Source organism: Cyprinus carpio, unplaced genomic scaffold (assembly GCF_018340385.1).
Source record: "Cyprinus carpio isolate SPL01 unplaced genomic scaffold, ASM1834038v1 S000006657, whole genome shotgun sequence".
In the NCBI taxonomy this organism is placed as follows: Eukaryota; Metazoa; Chordata; class Actinopteri; order Cypriniformes; family Cyprinidae; genus Cyprinus; species Cyprinus carpio.
In genome coordinates, this window is record NW_024879281.1 from 814,248 (window position 1) to 835,709 (window position 21,462).

General features: G+C 37.8%; 2 protein-coding genes across 3 annotated transcripts in view; both read left to right on the forward strand.

The window, feature by feature from the left end:
* The first annotated feature begins 1,102 nt into the window (after positions 1–1,102).
* LOC122134071 (BCL2/adenovirus E1B 19 kDa protein-interacting protein 3-like) lies at positions 1,103–8,980 on the forward strand. Its single transcript, XM_042755231.1, has 6 exons — positions 1,103–1,277; positions 5,781–6,000; positions 7,096–7,168; positions 7,279–7,376; positions 8,353–8,502; positions 8,927–8,980. The coding sequence occupies exons 1-6, from the start codon at positions 1,199–1,201 to the stop codon at positions 8,973–8,975; spliced, it is 669 nt and encodes a 222-aa protein (XP_042611165.1). The 5' UTR covers positions 1,103–1,198; the 3' UTR covers positions 8,976–8,980.
* An 8,454-nt stretch (positions 8,981–17,434) lies between these two features.
* The window catches only part of LOC109053453 (dihydropyrimidinase-related protein 2), a 23,708-nt gene continuing 19,680 nt past the window's right edge, over positions 17,435–21,462 (forward strand). Inside the window, exon 1 of one of the 2 annotated variants that reach the window (XM_042755229.1) lies at positions 17,435–17,544. Coding sequence is in view for 1 of the 2 variants with exons in the window: in XM_042755228.1 (XP_042611162.1) it covers positions 20,048–20,089 (42 nt within the window). In the remaining variant the exon portion in view is untranslated. Of the gene's footprint in view, positions 17,545–19,807; positions 20,090–21,462 lie in introns of those variants that run through there. The other variant, XM_042755228.1, reaches the window with a different exon arrangement.

The window sequence follows — 21,462 nt, forward strand, 5'->3', positions numbered from 1 at the left end:
GTAGTAGGGTGCGTTTACACGTTGTTTTTGCGGATCCGTGTGACTTTGTCATCTGTCAAACTTTTTCCGATTCGCTTCTTGTCGCAAGTTATTTTGTTTTGTCCAAAAAATCTTCCATTGTGTGATGTCATTGCGATTATTTAACTGCTCCCGATCGAGATGGAGCGTCGCCAAAATCAAATCGTAAATATCAAACATGTTTGATATTACACTCTTTATCGGGCTGCCTATGACGTCATACCCGCAATAGCCAATGAGAACGAGCAAGCGGCACCTACCGGATGTTGCGTGTTTCTGTAGCTGAAACCTGGCAGCCAGCCACAAACATGCCTTGAAAGCAGAGAACATCACCCGTATTCTTTTCTATACCACTTTTAAAAATAACAAATCATAAAGAATCATCTAAAAAAATCTAACAAAACTCAATTTTCCCTTATTTTTTTTCTTCTCTACTCACGTGTGATCTTGTGAGTGTCTGTGAGATCAGTGTCACTGTGAAATCGTTCCTACAGTTATCAAGTGTGTAGTCTCGTTATATACTAAAATGGTTTTAAAATAAGTTAAGAGTTAAGTAGTTATTAGTAACTAAAAGATAAGTACTAACTAATGCAATTAGCAACAATTGCAGTATATACTAAGAACAGTTGATTTCTGAACCACAGATGCATACAAATATCAATGGCTAAAATTTGCAATTTGTTACCAGTATCAGTGATGGGAAAAACACTTTAGTGACTAGTCTATCTAATAGAAAAGTATAGCTATGGTGAGCAAAAGAATACACACATCTAATGGAAACTTACTAATGAAATTGAAAAAGATTGTGATCATTATTTAATGTCTTGCAAGTAATTAAAAAGTATCAGCAACAGCAATAAATGCTAGTTTGTTTAAGAAATAAATGTTAAATGGGCTTTATTAGTTTATTGACAGAGACTGTGTTCATAATTCACTTGCGTTTTTATAGATAAACAGTCCTTTGAGTCCATTACGTAATATTAGTGTCTTTGTTATCAGATATTAGCCAATTTGCGTCATTTTAGCGCTGCAGGAAATCTGCGCTCCCATAACCGTTCTGAGGTCAGCCACAAAAGCAGTTATTAACGCATTTAAAAGCCCCCCTTCACAGAGCGTGTGATTAGTGATCGGGCTCCGTCACGCGTGAGCGCGCAGAGTGTGATCGTGCAGTGACAGTCTTATGCAAGCCGCCCAACACAGAGCCACGATGTCCGACGCTGCTGCTCCAGCAGACAACAACGGGGAGCCTGGATTAAACGGTATGTACAGCCGGAGCACCTCGCTGTATTGTTCTGACATCTATCAAATCTGTTAGAGAAGCCTTTGGATTGTCTGTATTGGTGTTTTTTGATACTTTTAATTATTTCACTTAATGTAAAATGCCTTTTTTTAGTTCCAGTCAAAATTTCTGTGACATAGGGAGGGCGGGGTTTGCGGTAATAAAATTGCGTCAGATTGTTGACAAAGCTTTTTGTCCAATGGCTGTTGAGATTGTGTGTGTGGCGGGGGTCTTAAAAAGTGATTGACTTTAACCTAAACCAATAGTTTGATTATACGTTTTCAGTAGGCTGGCCAAAGCCGATGTCAACAAGGCGAGAACTAGAGCAACTCGAAAATGGAGATTGTGGATACTAGAAACCCCATTTTAATTCGTTTAATAAATATGTAACACATACATTTGTTTCTCCGGTGTGTTTATGAGAAGTGGCTCAAAGAAAAAGTGTTTTATTCATATTTGTTTGAGATGTAACGTATGACATGTGGCAGCAAATAAAGTCTTTGTGTGAACTGCGAGGCTGCAAACAAATGTGCGTGTGTGGATTTGCTAAAAACATTTGTCAGCCTACTGTTTTAAATCCACATCAGTTCATTCGTCATTAAATATAGCCTACAATTTTTGATTATAACATTAGTGGGAATTCCTAAAGATGCGCAAAGTTACAGGAGACTAATAAATCTGGAAATTCCTGCTATTCTTTCTGAAATGCAAAGAGCAGACAGCGAAGTCTCGCTATTTAAATATTAAGACCACTAATTTTGGGCAGTGTACTTAAACTGACATACAGTGTCAACAACTAATATTAATGTACCTCTGAGTGAGCTACGTGCGCGCTGTGACCAAAGCTAGTTAAGCGTCACTACTAGTCCTGTCACAGCCCCTAGTTCAGGACACCAGTTCATAGATTGTACTATGATGATAAAGGCTTGAGTCATGAATATTAATTAGTAGTGATCCAGTGAGCATTGCTGATTGGCTGAAAGCAGGCCTGGACTGGCAATCGGGAGAATCGGTGGCGTAGCGACTGATTTGCCCGCTGCTCGTTTTTGTTTTTAATTTTTTATTAATTAATTTATTTTATTTTATTATTTTTTATTTATTAATATTTTGTATGTATGCCTTCTTAATGTACCAAATTGATCATTTCCGATTTTGTCATTCGACAATATATCGATAATAAATCATAAATCGGTTAGTGACTGGCAGCGCTGCGCTATGAATCCGCTCACGTCTGTTCCGCGCTTCCGTCAAGCGGTTCCGAAATTCCGAACAGAACCGATGCACGGGACTCGATGAGGGAGAGGGAGCGGACAGAAGAAGCAGTCAAAATGTTGCAACATCACTGACCTGTTCAGGGCTTCACGTGCAGGTCAGTTTCATCTGTAAACAAAATAAAAAATATATATATTAATTTAAAATATTGACATAAAAGTATATATCAGTGATACTAAAATAACACTTATTCCTAGCTGCACAATGGCTTTTCACACTGCACATAACCCTGGTTTGAAGCCATTGTATTTCCTCTTTTTATTCACTGTGCTGAAACTGTATCATCAGCACCACGGCCCAATTATCTCCTAAAACTCTTGGTTTCTCACAGATGAGGCAGACATCCTTGGCCAGATCTCAGTGCAGTGATGTGATGACCGCAGTTTTCTCTGTCATTCACTGCTGAAAACTAGTGAACTGAAGAAACTGCCTTGGGAAAGTGAAATGACATCTTAATGTCGGCCAGGTTGTGTTAGTGTAACAGATGGGCAAATGTGGGCTCAGCTTACAGTGTTTGTTTAACAATTTGGACACGTCTGGCTGTGTACTAGACATGATGACTGCTAGCTGGAGGACGTGTGAAGAGACTTTGCCCACAGCCAAAGATCTAATAGGATGAATCTCTCAAAACCAGTCAAGAACATGTCCGGTTTCATATTCTTCCATAAAATCAAAAGAACAGATGGACGCACAGAACAAACACATGCATTTTAGTGGCGATTTTGTTTTTAACTTGTTTTAACTCTTGGTAATGTTCTGAATAAACAAATGTAGTTTGGTTATGGCTTTTAAATATAATGTTATGGCTTTTTAAAGTATAATTTAATTAGCTACAATTACTTTTCTATTCAGATATAAAAAGCGTCATGTAACAGAGGTCAATTAGTTTATATATATATATATATATATATAGATATATATATATATATATATAATATATATATAAATATATATACATATATTGTGTGTGTGTGTGTGTGTGTGTGTGTATGTATCAGATTTGCCGTCACAGGAATAAATTATGTAAAATCAAAAGAGGCTTCCTTAAAAAAAAAAAAAAAAAAAACATTACAAACTCTATTAACTATCTTTTTTCTATAATACTACAATATTATAGTGAATATGTAATAATAATCTTCATTGAAAATAAAAGAATGACTAAAAGTACCAATATTTGTCTACCACAGATCTTCATGTAACAGAGCCACACATTGATCACTTTGCAGAAGTGATGCTTTAGTGTTTCTTAAATGAGCCGCTGTAATACTGTCATCTAATCTTTGATCTCTATATATTTCCCGATGACAGCCAAGGTAATGTTCCACCGTTGGCCAGAATGTTCAGCTTGCCCGCTGCTATAGCAACATTGTTTGTGTCAGTGGCTTGAGACAAAGGTCATTCGTCTCTAGCACAGCCGAGTTCACACGGACCATGTCACATGATCTATGTTTGCTCAATCCAAGGATGTCATGTGGACCTTCTTTGTCTTCCTCGCTTTGTTTGCCTGGAAGTGGCTCTTGAGGCATTCGGTTTATACTTAGCTCATGGTTGGTCAGCAGTGTGCGCTGGTTAAGCCGGTGGTAAACAGAGGACTGACTGTGCAATAACAGACTTTCTGATGAGACAGCACAGCAGATGTGGGTGAAAGGGGAACACAGAAAGCTTAACCGTGCTCTTCCCTGACTCATGGATGAAAGGAGTCTGTGCTGTTTGTGTTGATCAGGCCATGCGCTCAGGGAGTGTGTCCCTGCTCAGACTCACATAGAGCACGCGGCGGTCAGGTCAGGTGGGACTCGTATATCAGTGAGCTTGTAATGAGTCTGAGAGGGAGGCATTTACTGCCCTTTCACCACACAGTAAATAGAAGTTAAGCCAGACCACCAACGGTGTCTGTCACCGTCTGCCTTGGTTCATAGTGGATGCAATATCATTTCCAGGTCACATTTCACTCCAAAATCAGATATTGTGTAAAGAAAATTAAGTGTGCTTTTATAACTATTCAGATTTATTTGCATTGCAGTATTTATTTTATTCAGATTGCCTTTACCATAATCCATAAACAACCTTTTTTGCTTTTGTAATTGATATCAATATTGATTTTTTTTTGTGTATATTATTATTATTATTAAATTTAAACAATTATTGAACAACTCTTATTAATAATAATAATTAAAATTAAACAATAATATAACAACTCAAAAAATCACATTCAAATGTGTCAATTTTGTCTTCGGTTTTTATATAGAAGTCCAAGCTTTGACCAAGGTTACATTTATTGGATCAAAAACACAGTAATAAACAGTAATAGTGTGAAATATTATTTCAATTTAAAATAACTCTTTTCTATTTGAATATATTTAAAAATGTAATTTATCCCTGTGATGCATAGTTCAATTTTCAGCATCATTACTCCAGTCTTCAGTGTCACATGATCCTTCAGAATCATTCTGATAGGCAGCTTGATGCTTAATAAACATTTCTTAATATTATCAGTGCTGAAAACAGTTATGCTCTTATAATTTCTGTGGAAACCATGGTATGCCTTTTTCAGGATATTCTGATGAATAGAAAGTTTAAAAGAAAAGCACCTTTTTGTCACCTACATGACTTTTCAGAGTTTGATTATAATGTTAGTAGCAAATATTGAAATGATCTGCACTATAAACACTGTGACCTCTGATAAAAAATAAAGCTGATAAAAAAAAAACAAAAAAAAAAAAAAACATTTATTTAAAAATGACAACAATAGGTCAATCCCATAGGACATGTTCTTGCTTGTGTTCTTGCTTTTTGATGTTTGTCCTGCGTCAGATGGCACGTCTTTGGTCATTACACCATGCCTTTATTCTTTTTATTCATTGTCTTTTACTGTGAGCACCATTCAATAAATACTATACACTGTTAATAATATATTGCTACTTTTTTGCATTACAGTAATAAAAATAAATGTTGTTTTGTTTTTTTCCACAACGTCACAATGAGAAAAAAAAAAAAAAAATCTTAATGGCTTTATCTTTGAGCAAAGTATGATTTCTAAATTCCTTTTGAAGTCTTTTGAATCAAAATATTAGGTTCTGTGTGATTTGGTAAACTAAAAAACATTTTATTAAAAATAAAAAAAAATTAAATGTTATAAGCTTGATTTAAATATTATTAGCTTTAATGTATGTATGGTTTATTGTTGTTGTGATTGTTTTATGATCTTGTTTAGGGTCATGGGTAGAGCTGGAGATGAACAGAAATGCCGCCTCTCTGTCTTCCTCCGGCCCCTCAGTGCCGCCCCCTCTAGCCCAGGTAGTAGAGGAGGATGTTGGGATTGTGGGGGGGCTTGAACACGTTCCTTCATCATCTTCCATCCACAATGGAGACATGGAAAAAATCCTGCTAGATGCCCAGCATGAATCCAGCCGCAGTAACTCCTCATGCGACAGGTAGACACCATATTTATGTCATATTAATGCCACAAAATTAATTTCTCTCATTATGCACCCACCCTAACAAATCAAACCTAGCAAAGGCCAAGTCTGAATATTAGCAAGCATGAATGAGAACTGAGTGGTATTGAGAAAACATACAACATGGAACAACATAAGACAGAATTTTCATTTTTGGGTGAACTATCTGTTTAAGATGTTGTAGATAGTCCACATGTACTGTATGCATATCATCTGCAAATGTCACCTGAGTTCACAGCTTGAGTTTAATGACCTCATAGATAAAGAGCAGTGCTATAAACATCCTTACCAAATTACATGCGGTCACACTGACCTCATGCTGATAGGATACGGCCATAATAACCCTTTCTCACTCAAACTCATAGTCATATTAATCTGGATGTTTACTGTAGGAATCCAGTGTTTCTCTCTCATATATGGACACAGACTAATGCTCTCTCAAACACTGCAGAGTTCACACAAAAATGAAAACCATGTCGTTCCAAACCTGTATGACTTTCTTTGTACTATGAAACACAAAAGGAGATGTTTGGCAGAATGTCCAAGCTGCTTTTTTCCATACAATGAAAGTGATTGGTCATTTATGTTGCCCTAAAAGGACAAAATTGCAACAGATTTTCATTAAAATCGTCATACAAAAGTTTATGTGAGAAACAGAATGAAAATTAAGCCATTTTAATGACAATTCTTAAAGGGATAGTTCAGCCAAAAATGAAAATTACCCCACGATTTACTCACTCTCAAGCCATCCTAGATGTATATGACTTCCTTCTTTCAGACAAATACAATTGGAGTTATTTTTAAAAAATGTCATGGCTTTTCCAAGCTTTATAATTGCAGTGAATGTGTGGTAATATTCAATAATCCAATAGAAGTCAAAATAAACTGCGTCCATCCATCATAAAAAGTGCCCCACACGGCCTCTGGGGGTTAATAAAGACCTTCTGAAGTGAATCGATGCGTTTTTTGTATTAAAAATATCCATGTTTAAAACTTTATAAACCATAGTCGTAACGCAAGCTCCAGTGAGAAGTGATGACCGCAGATTAACATAACTGCTCTCTCCCACAGCCCTCCTCGACCTCACAGTCCTCAGGATGAAGGCCAGATAATTTTCGACGTGGACATGAGGAGGGACAGTCAGGTACTTCCTCTTGAGAACGTTGTGGATCATCTAATTTATGGAACGCACCTCTGGCTTCTCTTCATTACCTGTCTGAGCTTGTGTCTGGGTGTGTGTCTGTGTCCACTCAGGAGGAAGTCATGGAGAAGATCAGAGATGATGACATCTTAATGAAGGATTCAGACCGGGTGGCAGACTGGTCAAGTAGACCAGAGAATATTCCACCTAAGTAAGCACCAGTGAGGACTCGCATACAATGTTATTTAGTGTCTTTCAGATACTGTTATAGTTGTATTAATATATAATTTTATATGCCCATTTTCATTTTAATAATACTGTTTTTGTACATGTTTTTAAATCAATTTTTGAATGTAAGATTTAGTACATCCAGTTAACTAAATGAAAATGAGAAATTTTGTCTTGACAACTAGCTTGCTAGTTTTGTTTGTTGTTTTCCAGTTAACATTTTTTTTTAACTGTAATAACCCTGTTGCATACAGATATTTCCACAGGCCATGATCAAGCGAGATTTTTCAAGCATCAGTCAAAAGCTAGTGAGCTAATTAATGTTTGTCTAAATAGACAGCATCTTGACACAAAAATGTGATTTTATATGCTCTACATAGATTGTTGCAACTGTCACTCTCATACAAGCAGCTAATAGCACTGTGTTAATAGCTGATTCAGACATTAGCATGTTGCTAAGCTAACACTGAGCACTCTGTCAAGGTCACTTGTGTGCAGCAAATGAATAGCACTAACCGTCATCAGTTTTATGCCATCATTAGCATGTCGCTAGGCTAACACTTTTTAAACACTAATGAGCACTCTGTAAAGGTCACTTATGTGCAGCAAATGAATAGCACTAAGCGTCATCGTTCATGTCAGCATTAGCATGTCGCTAGGCTAACACTTCAAAACACTAATGAGCACCAAAACACCTTAGCAGGCACAAATGCTGAGTGAAATTATATATTTATTATGCCTTTTAGTCATTTTTACTAAAATTTATACATTATCATGACAGGAAATGAAGTGGGAGAGGAGAGGTGCCCTAACAAGTAATGTAGATAGGGAGCTCACTAGGTTTTGTGACACACCTATAGTGTTTTTTTGAGTTAGTTAGTTTGTTTTTCTGGCTGGAGTCAAAGTCTGCAGGCAGTGAGATGCTGTTGTGATGACGGGTGGATTTATCTTTCTGACAGGGAGTTTCATTTCCGGCACCCGCGGCGTTCAGTGACTCTCAGCATGAGGAAGACAGGAGCCATGAAGAAAGGAGGCATCTTCTCTGCTGAGTTCCTCAAAGTGTTCATCCCCTCACTGCTTCTGTCCCACATCCTGGTCCTGGGCCTCGGGTAGATACACCTTAAAACACAAACACACTTCACACATATGTAGTTTATGTTGCTTTCAAGAGCGCCTGGGAAATTCGCACATAAAATGGAAGCAAAACTTCAAATATAACTGCGTACCGTGAAATAACTACACATCTAAAAATATACATATGAAAAATATTTACTGTTATCATTGTATCAGTGATGTATGAAGCACCACACACACAGAAGTCACTTTCAAAGCAGGCAGTTTTCTGCTAGTTTTCCGTGGCAAACTCAAAACTGTTGTGAAAAAATTTGCAGAACATCAGTAAATGTGACCACACCTTAACAGCGTTCATATTACACCACAGAGACAATTCACACACCCCTGATTACTATGTAGCTTAACAACAGTGTAATATTCCGCATATGAAGTGTTTGACTTTTTTCATTTCTAAAACAGGGTCTACATTGGGAAAAGACTGACAGCTCCCTCTGCAGGCTCCATTTGAACACAGATCTGATGCCTCAGGCATGACCCAGGTGGATTAGGGAGAAGGTTGCAGTTTTTACGAAGAAGCCCCTGCTGCCCCTTTCTGCTTTTCAGCCATCTTTCTTCCCTCTTTTATGATTCCTTTATTTAGCCTTTCCAGGTTGAGAAGCATAAGTGATAAACTTCTCATGTCAGGCCCTTTTTTTCTTTCTCGTTTATCATTTTCTGTATCTCTTTTCCAGTTCTGGATGTTCTAACACCCCCTTTAAGTTCATTTTGGAAGTATTTGGGGCATTTCGTGAAACCAAATGTGCACACGCTAGCTCTGCGCTATCTAGATTGAGCTAGGAGGCAAAAAACATCCTGTTTTGGTCCAATCACATGATCAAACAGTGGGCCACTCACAGGTGATGAAGAACCCCCCCCTAGTTTTTCACCCTCAAAATGGGATCAACCAAAATATACTGACTCATGAAGTTATATGAGCATGCCCGAGTTCTAGCTAAGATTTTATTTATTACTACAAATGCTACCAATTTAGTTATTTTATTGACTTCAAGGGCAGAATGCCAGGATGATGGACTTGGAAGTGTTTCTGGAAGGATTGGGCTCTCCGTAGACCCCAAAATCTTCTGGTAAAGACAGAAAATTAATAGCTGAGGCATAATATATGTCTATGACTTTATCACATGCAATTTTATACCCAACTTTTTCAAAAATCTTTACACAACCATGACAGAGGCAATACCTGTTACACTTTATTGTCTCATGCATATATTCATTTTTTTTTTTAAATACTTCATCTCATAAACATAGATAAAATCCAGTCTGATGGGGCCGATGGATCTCTGTATGAAAAAAAAAAAAAAACATATCAGGACCTAGTGATTTCTTACTAGGCTTCTACAACTTTGCATTTGTTAGTTTTCTTCACATACATATCAGGACCTAGTGATTTCTTACTAGGCTTCTACAACTTTGCAGCACCACACAGTTTACCATTAGCATTCAGAGCTGAAAGGATCTTGCTAACAAGGACAACGGCTTAAGTGTTTTGCCATGCTGTCATTGCTGTGTCAGACTTTCTGGAATTTTGTTAAACACTTCCATACTTCTCAGTCTCATACTGATTTATGTCATTTCCAAGCTGTTAGCTTGAGGACAACAGTGCAAGAGAAATTTATATCTTCAATTTATAGGTATAACTATAAAAAAAAGAAAGAAAGAAAGAAAGAAGGAAAAAAAAAGAATATTCTGTCATTATTTACTCAACTTCATGTTGTTCCAAACTTGTTTATCTTTTATCTGTAGAACACAAAAGAAGAAGCTTTGAACAATGTCTGTGCTGCTCTTTTCCGCACTATGAAAGTTCATGGAGATAAACTGGAAAAGGTCAGCTTGGATTTCTTTAAAATATCCCCATATACAAAAGGTTGAATAATGATGGCAGAATTTTAATTCTTGTGTGAGCTTCTATCCAGGCACACTTACAGTCATAGTCACACACACATTTAGTAAACACTAACACTCCAGAACCACAGGTGACTATGTTATCCTGGACATGAACATCCTAGTGCCCATCGTTGGGAGCAGGATTTGTGTATTAAACCCTAAAGTGAATTATCTTTAAGTCTAGTAGTGGTTTTGCCTCTTTTATAAGTGTATTTTGGATGTGTGAACATGTTTCCATTGGTCTTTATTGTCGACCTGAGGATCTACTTCTCCTCGAACACAACTGCCAAATCCATCTGAGAGCTCAACTCTTATAAACTTTGTGCCTCATTTCCTTCATGTTTGATAAGGCGTCCTGTTATCATTTCCTGTCGTCATGTTCGCGTTTTGTGCCACATGCCTGTTCTTTTTGTTGTTTTGCATCTTTCTTGGTGAGCGTAACTTTTGGAAGGTTTTTTCATATGCTTTGTTTGTTTTTTAAGTCTAACAATCAAGGTACAGTAAAACTAGAAGAGAAGGTGCGTGATAGTTAGGAAGGTTTTAGTTCTTTTATTTGTATTGGCGGTTGGAAAGTAGCGGGTAAACCTCCTTTGTGGAGATACTTTCTTCAGACTGTGATGCGATGATAAAATGAATTGTAATTTTATTGATTTGACAGACCCTTTTTCTCCCCTGTTGGACAAAGTTTTAAAATTAAAAATTAAAAGAACAATCTGCATAGTATTTCCATCACTTCATTTTCAAAATCATGAAACAAAAACTTTTTTTGGTTTGTTTCTCTTTTTTCAAAAGGAAATGTTTTTTTTTTTTTCACAAAATTTCTCTCTATCATCATCTTTGGTTTTATAATGGTATTGTGTGTTACTTGCGGAGTTCTTTTTATTTATTTAACCATAGTTCTTACTGCATGGTTTAAGGTGCATTAGCAAAACTTTAGCAAAATTTCTCAAGCAAAGTCGTCCTCTGTCCATGATGTGTGAGGCACCACTTAATGCCCGTTCACACCAAGAACTATGACTATAAAGATAACGATAACTATATTAGCATCCACTCCAAAAGACAATAACATTCTGTTTATTTTAAGAACACACTTATATAACATCTGTCACTTTAAATCCTCTGTGTCATTATCGTTATAGCTGTGGTGTGGACTCTTGCTATTCTTCTAAATTTACGATTTTTAAAACTATATTATTACAGTTATCGCTCTTGGTGTGAACCATTAATCAGAGGTCACTTCCAAACTAAGCTTTATCCCAGCTAACAATGTTTGGTTCCCAGAACATTCTGGGAATGGTAGTTTTTGGTTCCCAGAACGTTCCCTGTTGGTTAGCAAGGAAAGTTTTCTTGACATAAATAGAACATTCCCCTTAGGTTAGGGGAAAGTTCCCAGAACATTCTCGGTAGGTTCCAGAAACGTTCCCCTAACCTGACGGGGAACATTCTATTTACGTTAAGAAAACTTTCTTGCTAACCAACAGGGACATTCCCAGACATTCTCCAAACCTCTTTACTACAATATATCTGGTGTACGTCAGTAATCATCGAGCACGTCCTGTGTCCAGTACACCATTGAAGGGTTACTCTACCCCAAAATGAAAATTTTGTCAATAATCACTTACCCCCATGTTGTTCCAAACCCATAAAAGCTTTGTTCGTCTTTGTCCGCATTTAAGATATTTCGGAATGAAAACCGGGAGGCTTGTGACTGTCCCATAGACTGCCAAATAAATAACAGTGTCAATGTCCATAAAAAGTATGGAAAGCATTGTCAGAATAGTCCATCTGCCATCAGTGATGAGTCAACCGTAACGATATGAAGCGACGAGAATACTTTTAATACACGTATAAAACAAAAATAACAACTTTATTCTACAATTCGTCTTCTCTGTGTCTCTCCACATCACCGTAGCGCCATTTTGGAGAATATGAGCTGAACGCAGAACCACATTTTACATGTTTATTAATGGAACTGTTATTTTTACCTTTAAAAAAAAAAATTATGTAGTGCACCTTTAGCAGTAATTTTTATTATTTCAATAAAATGATACTTTTATTGTCCTTAGTCAAGCATCATTATTACTGTTGCTCATAGTCTCGTTGGGCTTGGGTCAGTATGTAACCACCCAGCAATGCTAGCAACCACTCAGAACACGGAATTAGATCTCCAGAGCTGGGAACGTCTGGGAATTTGACCTGGGGTCAGATCTTCTACGGCTCTACAGTTCACACACCGAGACATGTTGTTGAAACTTGTGAGATGATTACTTTGGAGCCAGACTGCACCAGAGACAAATAGATTGAAATCCTTTCATCAACCATTTTGTCATATTACACACAACTCTTAGTTATTATGATCTCACTACATTACTCCAATTAGTATGGCTTAATTTCTCATTGACATGTTACGGTTAACCAAACAAATCCCCTCCTGAACATGAGTTTGGACCATTCTGGCAACTGCACCCAGAGCTAAGAGGTTATAACCAATTTTTACCGACATTAAACGCCTAAATTGCCTCTGTGAGTTCACCTGGTTTAACTTAATTAATAGTAACCCAGTTTAGATAGAGTTAGCAGTCTAAAGCGATACACGACTGCCCTCTAGTGGTGGGAAGGGGCTGGGAAATTAAGGGTGTGCCTCATTCTGGCTGAACACGAAGGAGTGGAAAACGACATCATCTGCGTTCCAAAATGCTGTGGTATCTGTTTATGGATACAGTTGCCTACAACTACACCCCCACCCTCCCCCACACACAAAGTGTGCCCCTGTCAGGTCTCTCAAAGCTTTTAAATAGCACTGCAGAAGTCAAATGATTGATGATGGAGTCAGCAGTTGCTGCAACCTGCAGGGCGTTTTCATATTGAGCACAGATGCGAATCAGATCGGAATACAGTGGATGGGTTCAATTCAGTGACATCGGCATGAATCTTAATGCATGTTGTTTTGTCATGATTAACTGCATCTCTTTTTTTATCAAGTGTGTCATATATTAACACATCTATTACACCAATATCCGATGTTAAATGTAATTTAAAATAATTAAATAGCTTGTCATATGTAGCGACTTTGTTTGTAAATTTCAGCTTTTTAAAATAATTTTGCCCTTAAAATAATAGGTAATAAAACTGGAGTTCCTGTGTGTTCTATATTCCAGTTTGATTAGTCGATTCCTCCCAGTAACCCATGGCAACCGCATAGGATGTAGTGGGAGAAGCTGTGATTGAATTCCCGTCTTGTGATTGGCTGAAACAGGTGTTCTGAGGTTCCGTAGTCAGTGATGGCTGAAGTATACATGCTTGTGTGTGTATGTGTGTTGTGCTCCAAAACAAGACCGGTATCTAAGCCACACAGTGACTCCTGTTAACCAGAGAAGTGGTTTGGAAAAGTCTGTTAAGCAGCGTCAGTTTTGTGCATGCAAGGCTGAGAAATTGGCACAAACTGTCTTTCTCACTTTCTCCCCCTCAATCCAACAGCCCGCAAAGACAGTAGCTAAAAACAGGAACTCTTTTGAGCGGGTAAGGGCACATGTTGTTGGTTATGGAAACTGAGCTTTTGGAGCTATTATTGTGAGGCTGTTTTGGAGAAGCGAGCAGAAAAAACGGTCTCCAATGAGTGTCTCGTCATCGAAATGTTCCACCGCCCAATATTTCTTATGTAGAAAAAAATTGCTATATGAGAAAAATGTGCGCAAAGCGTCTTGGCTCTTTTACTTTGAATACAGCGCGAAGAAAAATATCATCAGAATAGTTCGATTCCCCAACGAGTGACTCTTTCTTTTTAATTAATCTCTTTAATGGTTCTTCTTTTAATGTACCGTTCCTAGACGAATAATGTCAGCCGTTCTTCTTAGTTAAACCAGTGCCAAATCGATCAGAGTGCAAATGCGATTCCCGAGCTAATGAATCTTTTGAGTCAGATCTTTACAGTGATTTAAAACACAAACGTGACCAGTGTATTCATATTTCTGAACTATTGACTCTTATGAGTTGGTTCTTTCTAGCCACTCAAAAACCCTCATAAATTAATTGGAGCAGTTGCTGAATAAATCTGACTCACTTACTGAAACACATATTATTTAATCATGTCGTCCGAATCGAATTGAACCAAGAACTGTAACTGTATGATGGTCAGTTATTGTAAGTTACTGGCTGATTGTCATTAATAACAACGTCTATAGTTATTGATTGGACATTGAAGTTTTTTGTAACCAGTGGTATTTTATAACATAAATTTATTACATTTAATGTCACCACGTTTTTGTAAAATTTAGTGTTTCAATGTAAGACATACTGAGGATGTAGGCCTATTTATTGAAGAAGAAAAAAAAAGATATATATACTCACTGGCCACTTTATTAGGTACATCTTGCAAGTACTGGGTTGGACCCCCTTTTGCCTTGAAGAAAAAGCCTTAATTCTTTGTGGCAGAGATTCAACAAGATGTTGGAAACATTCCTCAGAGTTTTTGGTCCATATTTGACATGATAGCATCACGCAGTTGCTGCAGATTTGTCGGCTGCACATCCATGATGCGAATCTCCCGCTTCACCCACAACCCAAAGCTGCTCTATTGGATTGAGATCTGGTGACTGTGCAGGCCATTTTGAGTAAAGTGAACTCATTGTCATGTTCAAGAAACCAGTCTGAGATGATTTGAGCTTTGTGACATGGTGCATTATCCTGCTGGAAGTAGCCATCAGAAGATGGCCTTACACTGTAGTCATAAAAGGATGGACATGGTCAGCAACAATACTCAGGTAGGCTGTGGTGTTTAAACAATGCTCAATTGGTACTAAGGGGCCCAAAGTGTGCCAAGAAAATATCCCCCACACCATTACACCAGCACCACTAGCCTAAATTGTTGAGACATGGCAGGATGGATCCATGCTTTCATGTTCTTTACGCCAAATTCTGACCCTACCATCTGAATGTCGCAGCAGAAATCGAGACTCATCAGACCAGGCAACGTTTTTCCAATCTTCTATTGTCCAATTTTGGTGAGCCTGTGCGAATTGTAGCTTCCATTTCCTGTTCTTAGCTGACAGGAGCGGCACCGGGTGTGGTATTCTGCTTCTGTAGGCCCATCTGCTTCAGGGTTCGACGTGTTGGTTGTGCATTCAGAGATGGTATTCTGCAAATACGTTGGTTTGTAACGAGTGGTTATATGAGTTTACTGTTTGCTTTTTGATCATCTCTAACCATCTGCTCTGCCCATTCTCCTCTGACCTCTGACATCAACAAGGCATTTTTGTCCACACAACAGCCGCTCACTGGATATTTTCTCTTTTTTGGACCATTCTTGGTCTTCTGTAAACCCTAGAAGATGAAAATCCCAGCAGATCAGCAGTTTTTTTGAAATACTCAGACCAGCCCGTCTGGCACCAACAAACCATTCCATGTTCAAAGTCACTTAAATAAGCCTTTCTTTCTTCCCATTCTGATTCAGCAAGTCATCTTCACCACACCTAGATGCCTAAAGGCATTGAGTTGCTGGCCATGTGATTGACTGATTAGCAATTTGTTTTACCAAGCAATTGAATAGATGTACCTAATAAAGCTATAATAAATTAATAAAATAATAATTTAATCTACAGAGAACAAAACAATAAGAATTACATTTTCCCCTAAATATATATTTTTTTTGTTTTTTTTCTCACAACAATTACTAAAATAATCCTTAATGGAACCGTCAAGGAAGGGATCGTTAAGAAAAAGTAGAATGGTTCAATTTCTCGCGATTCCCTTCTTTAAACGAGATGTAACACAAACGTTCTTATACTGTACGCGACTGTACGCCCATCTGACACGTGTGCATAAAAATTGCTCAGAACGGAGTACGAGAACCGCGTGCCGTGTGAACCTCCACTCATAATCCAAGTCATAAACAGTGAATCATAAATCATAGCAGTGAATCCAGCGCGTGGGGTGCTGAACGGACAGCGCCCTTAACTTTAACCTGCATGGGCGTGGCGCTTCAACTATCAACAGAGCAACGACATTTTAAGACTGCCGATAAAAGAAATACAAACAAAAATTAAGAGTCATTATCCATTCTACGACTAAACCTCACAACATTTCTCTTTGTCTACCCACATCCAACGTGTGTTCACCAAACACACAGAGCGAACGCTAACAAAGGTAGCCTATCTCACAATAGGCATAAGTGACAAGTCATCCGGGGAAAGTCTCCCTCAGATATGGACACATTACATCTTTAACCCTCAAAACCCCGCATCACTTCCGCTGTTTCTCCTCTCCTCTCTCCCAGCAGAGCGTCACCTCATCCTCCGTCGGTCTCGCGTCTCATGTACCGGTAACATCTCTGGATTTTCTCTGAATGTTTATCATCGCTTCAGTCCATATAATAACATTAAATCCTGATGTGTTTTCGTTTAATAACAACATAATTAGCATGGTCCACATTTATTTGCATTCATTCTTCGTTTTTTTTTTTTTTTTTTTTTTTTTTGTATTGTTTAAATTTGGCCATCTTTTCTAAAGGGCTTTTCGTTGAAGTGTTTGCTAGTTGCGATCAATTGCATATTAATATGCAGGGGCTGAATGGTGTGGATATAAACTATGTATTGTTTTGGCGACTCATATATGTTTTCCTGAAGAAATGCTAATGGATTGTTTTTATTGTTTCACTTCATTCCTTTCTTCTTTGAGGATTCTTATTTATATTGTTAATTATGTTTATATTCCATTAGTATTCCTTTAAGATTTCTCTGACAAATATAGGAACCTCCTCGCTTCACATGCAATGTTGTTTCTCACCTCCAAATGGGAAAACTAACATTTAGTGTCCACAGAGCTCCCTAGCCAGAGGTTTATATGCCTTTGCATCCATCTGACAGTATTCACTGAGAGAAATGTCTGCTGCCGGAGATGTGCCTGCGTTTTTCCAGAACATGGGAAGCTCCGCCCCAACCAGCCCACGGCAGAAATTCTGTGGCATGTTCTGTGGGGCGCCCGGTGGAGGGTTTCGGCCGAGAACAAGACACACTGGGACTTTGACTTGCTGTCATCAGGGAAAGGTCGAGTGATCGAGAGGCAGAAGGATATCCCAACCACGAAAGGTGGAGATCAGGAGAAGTACTGGAAAAGAGATTCTGCAGAACCTAAACGACGAGGTAAGAGCTGCAGGGATTGTGCACTGTCATGTGGGTGGACCACATTAACACTATTGCATATATCAGTCTCCCATTCAGATGCAGCCTCCCTTGTTTGTAATAACAATCAACCAGAAATAAAGTGTTATTTTTGAGTTATAATGCTTTGATTTTCAAAAAACAATCAAACAAACAAAAACATAACTTGTAGTCTGTTTATGTGCCCAGACCTGAAAAATATTTCCATAATATAGCTAAAAAGGAAAGCTGGTTTCTGTAGAATCCAATCAATTATGAATACTGGTTTGAAGTCATTATATATATGTGTGTCTGTGTGTGTGTGTGTGTGTGTGTGTGTGTGTGTGTTTAATTTTTTTGTATGTTCTACTAATTTGCAGTCCATATTACACAGCTAATAATTTGCAGAATGCTTGATTCTGATTGGTCAGTCACAGATTTCTGTTGTCAAATATATATGTATAATAACCTTTAAAAACTTTATATTTGACTTTTCCCCCAGCAATCAATCTCCTAAACTGTTAGTTTCATAGTCGTATCACTCTCCATTTATTTAGTAAGCAGAAATATGTGAGATAATGTACAGTGATTAATATACAAAATCTGATCACCCTGTTTGGGTTTATTTTGTGATCATTACCAACTGACTGTGCAAAATTTCTTACTTATTTTTAAAGTCGTTGGGGTTGAATAAAATCATTAATTATTTTAAGGCTTGAATATTTGCTGTTTTCACAGAAAAAAAAGAGTCAAGGATACATAAACCTTTTTGTCATTATACCTTGTAAAATTAATTTAGAAATAAGGTGCAGCCCCTCTAGCAATAGATCAGTTGAAAATGTACAAACTGTACAAAATGAAGCTGATTAAAAGATCTTATATGTTTTTTTTTTTTTTTTTTTTCACAGTCCAGTTCTTGTTCCTAGGAGCATTATAATTCAAGAGGCTGTATGTGTGGGCCTTGGTATCTGGATGCAGTAACCATAGCTACAGAGACAGTGATGCTGAGCTATGATTGAAGTACGCCCCGCTAGGGCTTTAAGAGCAATAACTTCGGACCTGTTAAAAAGCTCATAAGAGTTAATTACCTCAGCTCAGAATAATATTCAGAATTACTCTCCTTTTTCACATAAGTTATAGAAGAGGGAAAAAAAATAGCCATTTCACTGAATGTTTGTTAATCAGTTAATATGACAGGGCTTTTATACATGGTAACATGATACATTTAAGAAATGCTCTGTCACTCAATCTAAAAGAAAGGAAATTGTTCTATGTTTGGGCAAGTGTGATTTAAAGCCACTCCTATGCTTTTTTTCTTCACTGAGAGGCCTTAATGACTGCAGAGATCAATAGCATGTTTAGGTCTACTGCATTGAGACCAAAGCAGCCAGAAGGAAACAAGAAATTGAGCTGTAGTGTTTGTGTATTATATAAACTAAGATTTGGGGTAAAAAATTAACTTTAAGAAGGCATTAATTGTGGTATTATATACTGTTCTGAAATGCAAGAGCGAAAACTTTGCAAACATGTATTGTTTTGTTACTCAATGACATTCTAAGAAACATCAAATAGTGCTTTGAGTGTGTCTTTTTATGTTTGTAGTGATATATGAAGATCATTTGAACATCTTTCTAGACACACAATTAAGTCACATTTATTTGCAAAACGTATCAAACCATTTATTTTCAAACCATTTTCAAACATAATATTACAAGTAAAAATGATTTGACAAAAATTATTGCATCATGAATATCAAGAGGTTTTCTTAGGGCTACTTTATTTGAATAAAACAAGCCTTTTGCATAAAATATGTGTTTGTATATATATAATAAATAAATGTAAATAAATGTATTTATTTTTTGCTTCTTGACTGTGTGTCAAGATCAGATCAAAACTGATAAAAAAGTTTCTTATATAAATATAAATATTTATACATGATATATTATGAACAAGGAATAATAAAACAAAGTTGCTTTGCAACTACATTTGCCAGTAAATGTCTGCCTTTTGAATTTTTTTTCTTTATATTTTTTTCATATGTGTGTGTAATAACATGTAATCAGTCTGCATAATTGTTTGCATACAAATTGTTTATTAATCACTGCAAAGTTTTTGTTTTCCGGCAGTTTCGATCAGATCATGCAAACGCTGATCAGTGTGCCATTAAAAGCATGTCTGAAACATTGCTCACCCTCTCTGGACTCAGAGGAGGAGCTGCAGGCTATCCAGGGCGGGGTTGTGCGCATGCGCGCTGCTCACCTCTATGAAAATCTCGTTTTGTCTCGGGCAGTCTCTGGGTGGACTGGGTGCATCAGTGGAGAGGAGATATTGGGCACAGGTCCTTTGTCCTTTACATTTCTAGCGCTTTTACCTCCTCTATTCGCTTCTAAATTCCTAAAGGACTACACAGATTGTCCCAAACCAAGCCATTTCCCCTCCCAAACAGATCGTTGCATCCGTTCTCACAGTGATAACGGTTCATCAAAGGGAGTAGAGCATAAAGAAGATGTCTGGCTATCAGGGCAAGAAGAATATTCCCCGCATAACCGTGAGTTATGGAATATCTTCTATAATTATTTGCTACATATAAAGCATGTTTATAAACTATTGAAAATATTGTGAGAATAAATGTATTTGATTTGCAATGCTCATGAACGCTGATCCGAACTAAACGCAACGCTCGCTGATCCCCTGCTTCGCGTAGCTACGTTACATTACGTTGCTCAGGTTCTGGGAGCCGGTAAACTTGTGATGTTTTAGCGAAATTAAGCTGTCAAAGTCTTTAATTTATGTCTTGAAGCAGAACTGCAGCACCACATTGCGTTCTAGGACTGTTATGAGATTCACACTCCACCAACCTGAACGCTCCCTTAATAATTAATGAAGCTGTTTATGCCGTTAACTCGCGTTCTGATTGCGTCGCGTCGCTCGCGTTAAGCGTTCCTACACTGCTTACAGTGTGTAGCGAAATAAACCATAGCATTCCGAAGTTTACTGAATAATCAAGCAGTTTTGACCAATTTGACTGACCCGAACACAACGTGTTTGAGGGAGCCGTGCAGAATAATGGGAAAAACTCATGGCAAACCGGGAGAAAAATGAGCAGATTTCCTTCCTCGAGGCAGTGGGTTTGATGTATAAAATCTGCATGGCCCACATCTATAGATGTATTTCTGCATTTGGTAAAGCCATTGAAATAGTTGTCTGTAGAGTCACAACAGAATAGACATTATCATGCTTCCCCACCCATCTGATTATGACATATTATGACATCACAATGCACCTAATTTGATCTGTTTCCTAGTAAAACATGCTGGAAATAGTTGTTCGGAGACGGTTGAATGCAGCTCCCACTCGGCTCGGCTGGTGGCGGGTGTGCCTTTTGTTTCATTTCAAAGGAAGCACTTTCGGCTGAGGTTTGGGGGAGAGCTTTAGGACACCGTTTTAGTTTCTCTAAGCAATGTTGAATGAGAAGTAGGTGGGTTGTGGTTTCTATCCAGCATGTTAAGGAAACCGCATCCAGCTCTTAGTAAGATCTAAGAGGTTGGAGAAAAGCCAGTCTGAGAGTAGCACGTGCAGGATCGCAGCTGAAATGTGCGGCTAAAAATACATTCAGATGGAAAGAAGGAAAAATTGGCAAGAATGATGAGCTATCTGAAGTGTGCATAGAGAGAAATGCTTGTAGAGTTGTCTAAAGCTGTCTGTGCCACACCCCTATTACAGTGGCTGTAGTTTTAGTGCATGCATCAACGTTTGGAAAAGTAATGGGAATGGAATTCACACTTTCAAACAGATCTGTGAGTTGACATCAAATGCCTCCCTAGTGCAAAGGTTGCTCGGTCGATTTTTACTTGTTGTGTCCGTTCTAACTGTAGTCACAGCTTGGCCCCGTCTGTTATCACCCCTTGTACTGTAGTGGAA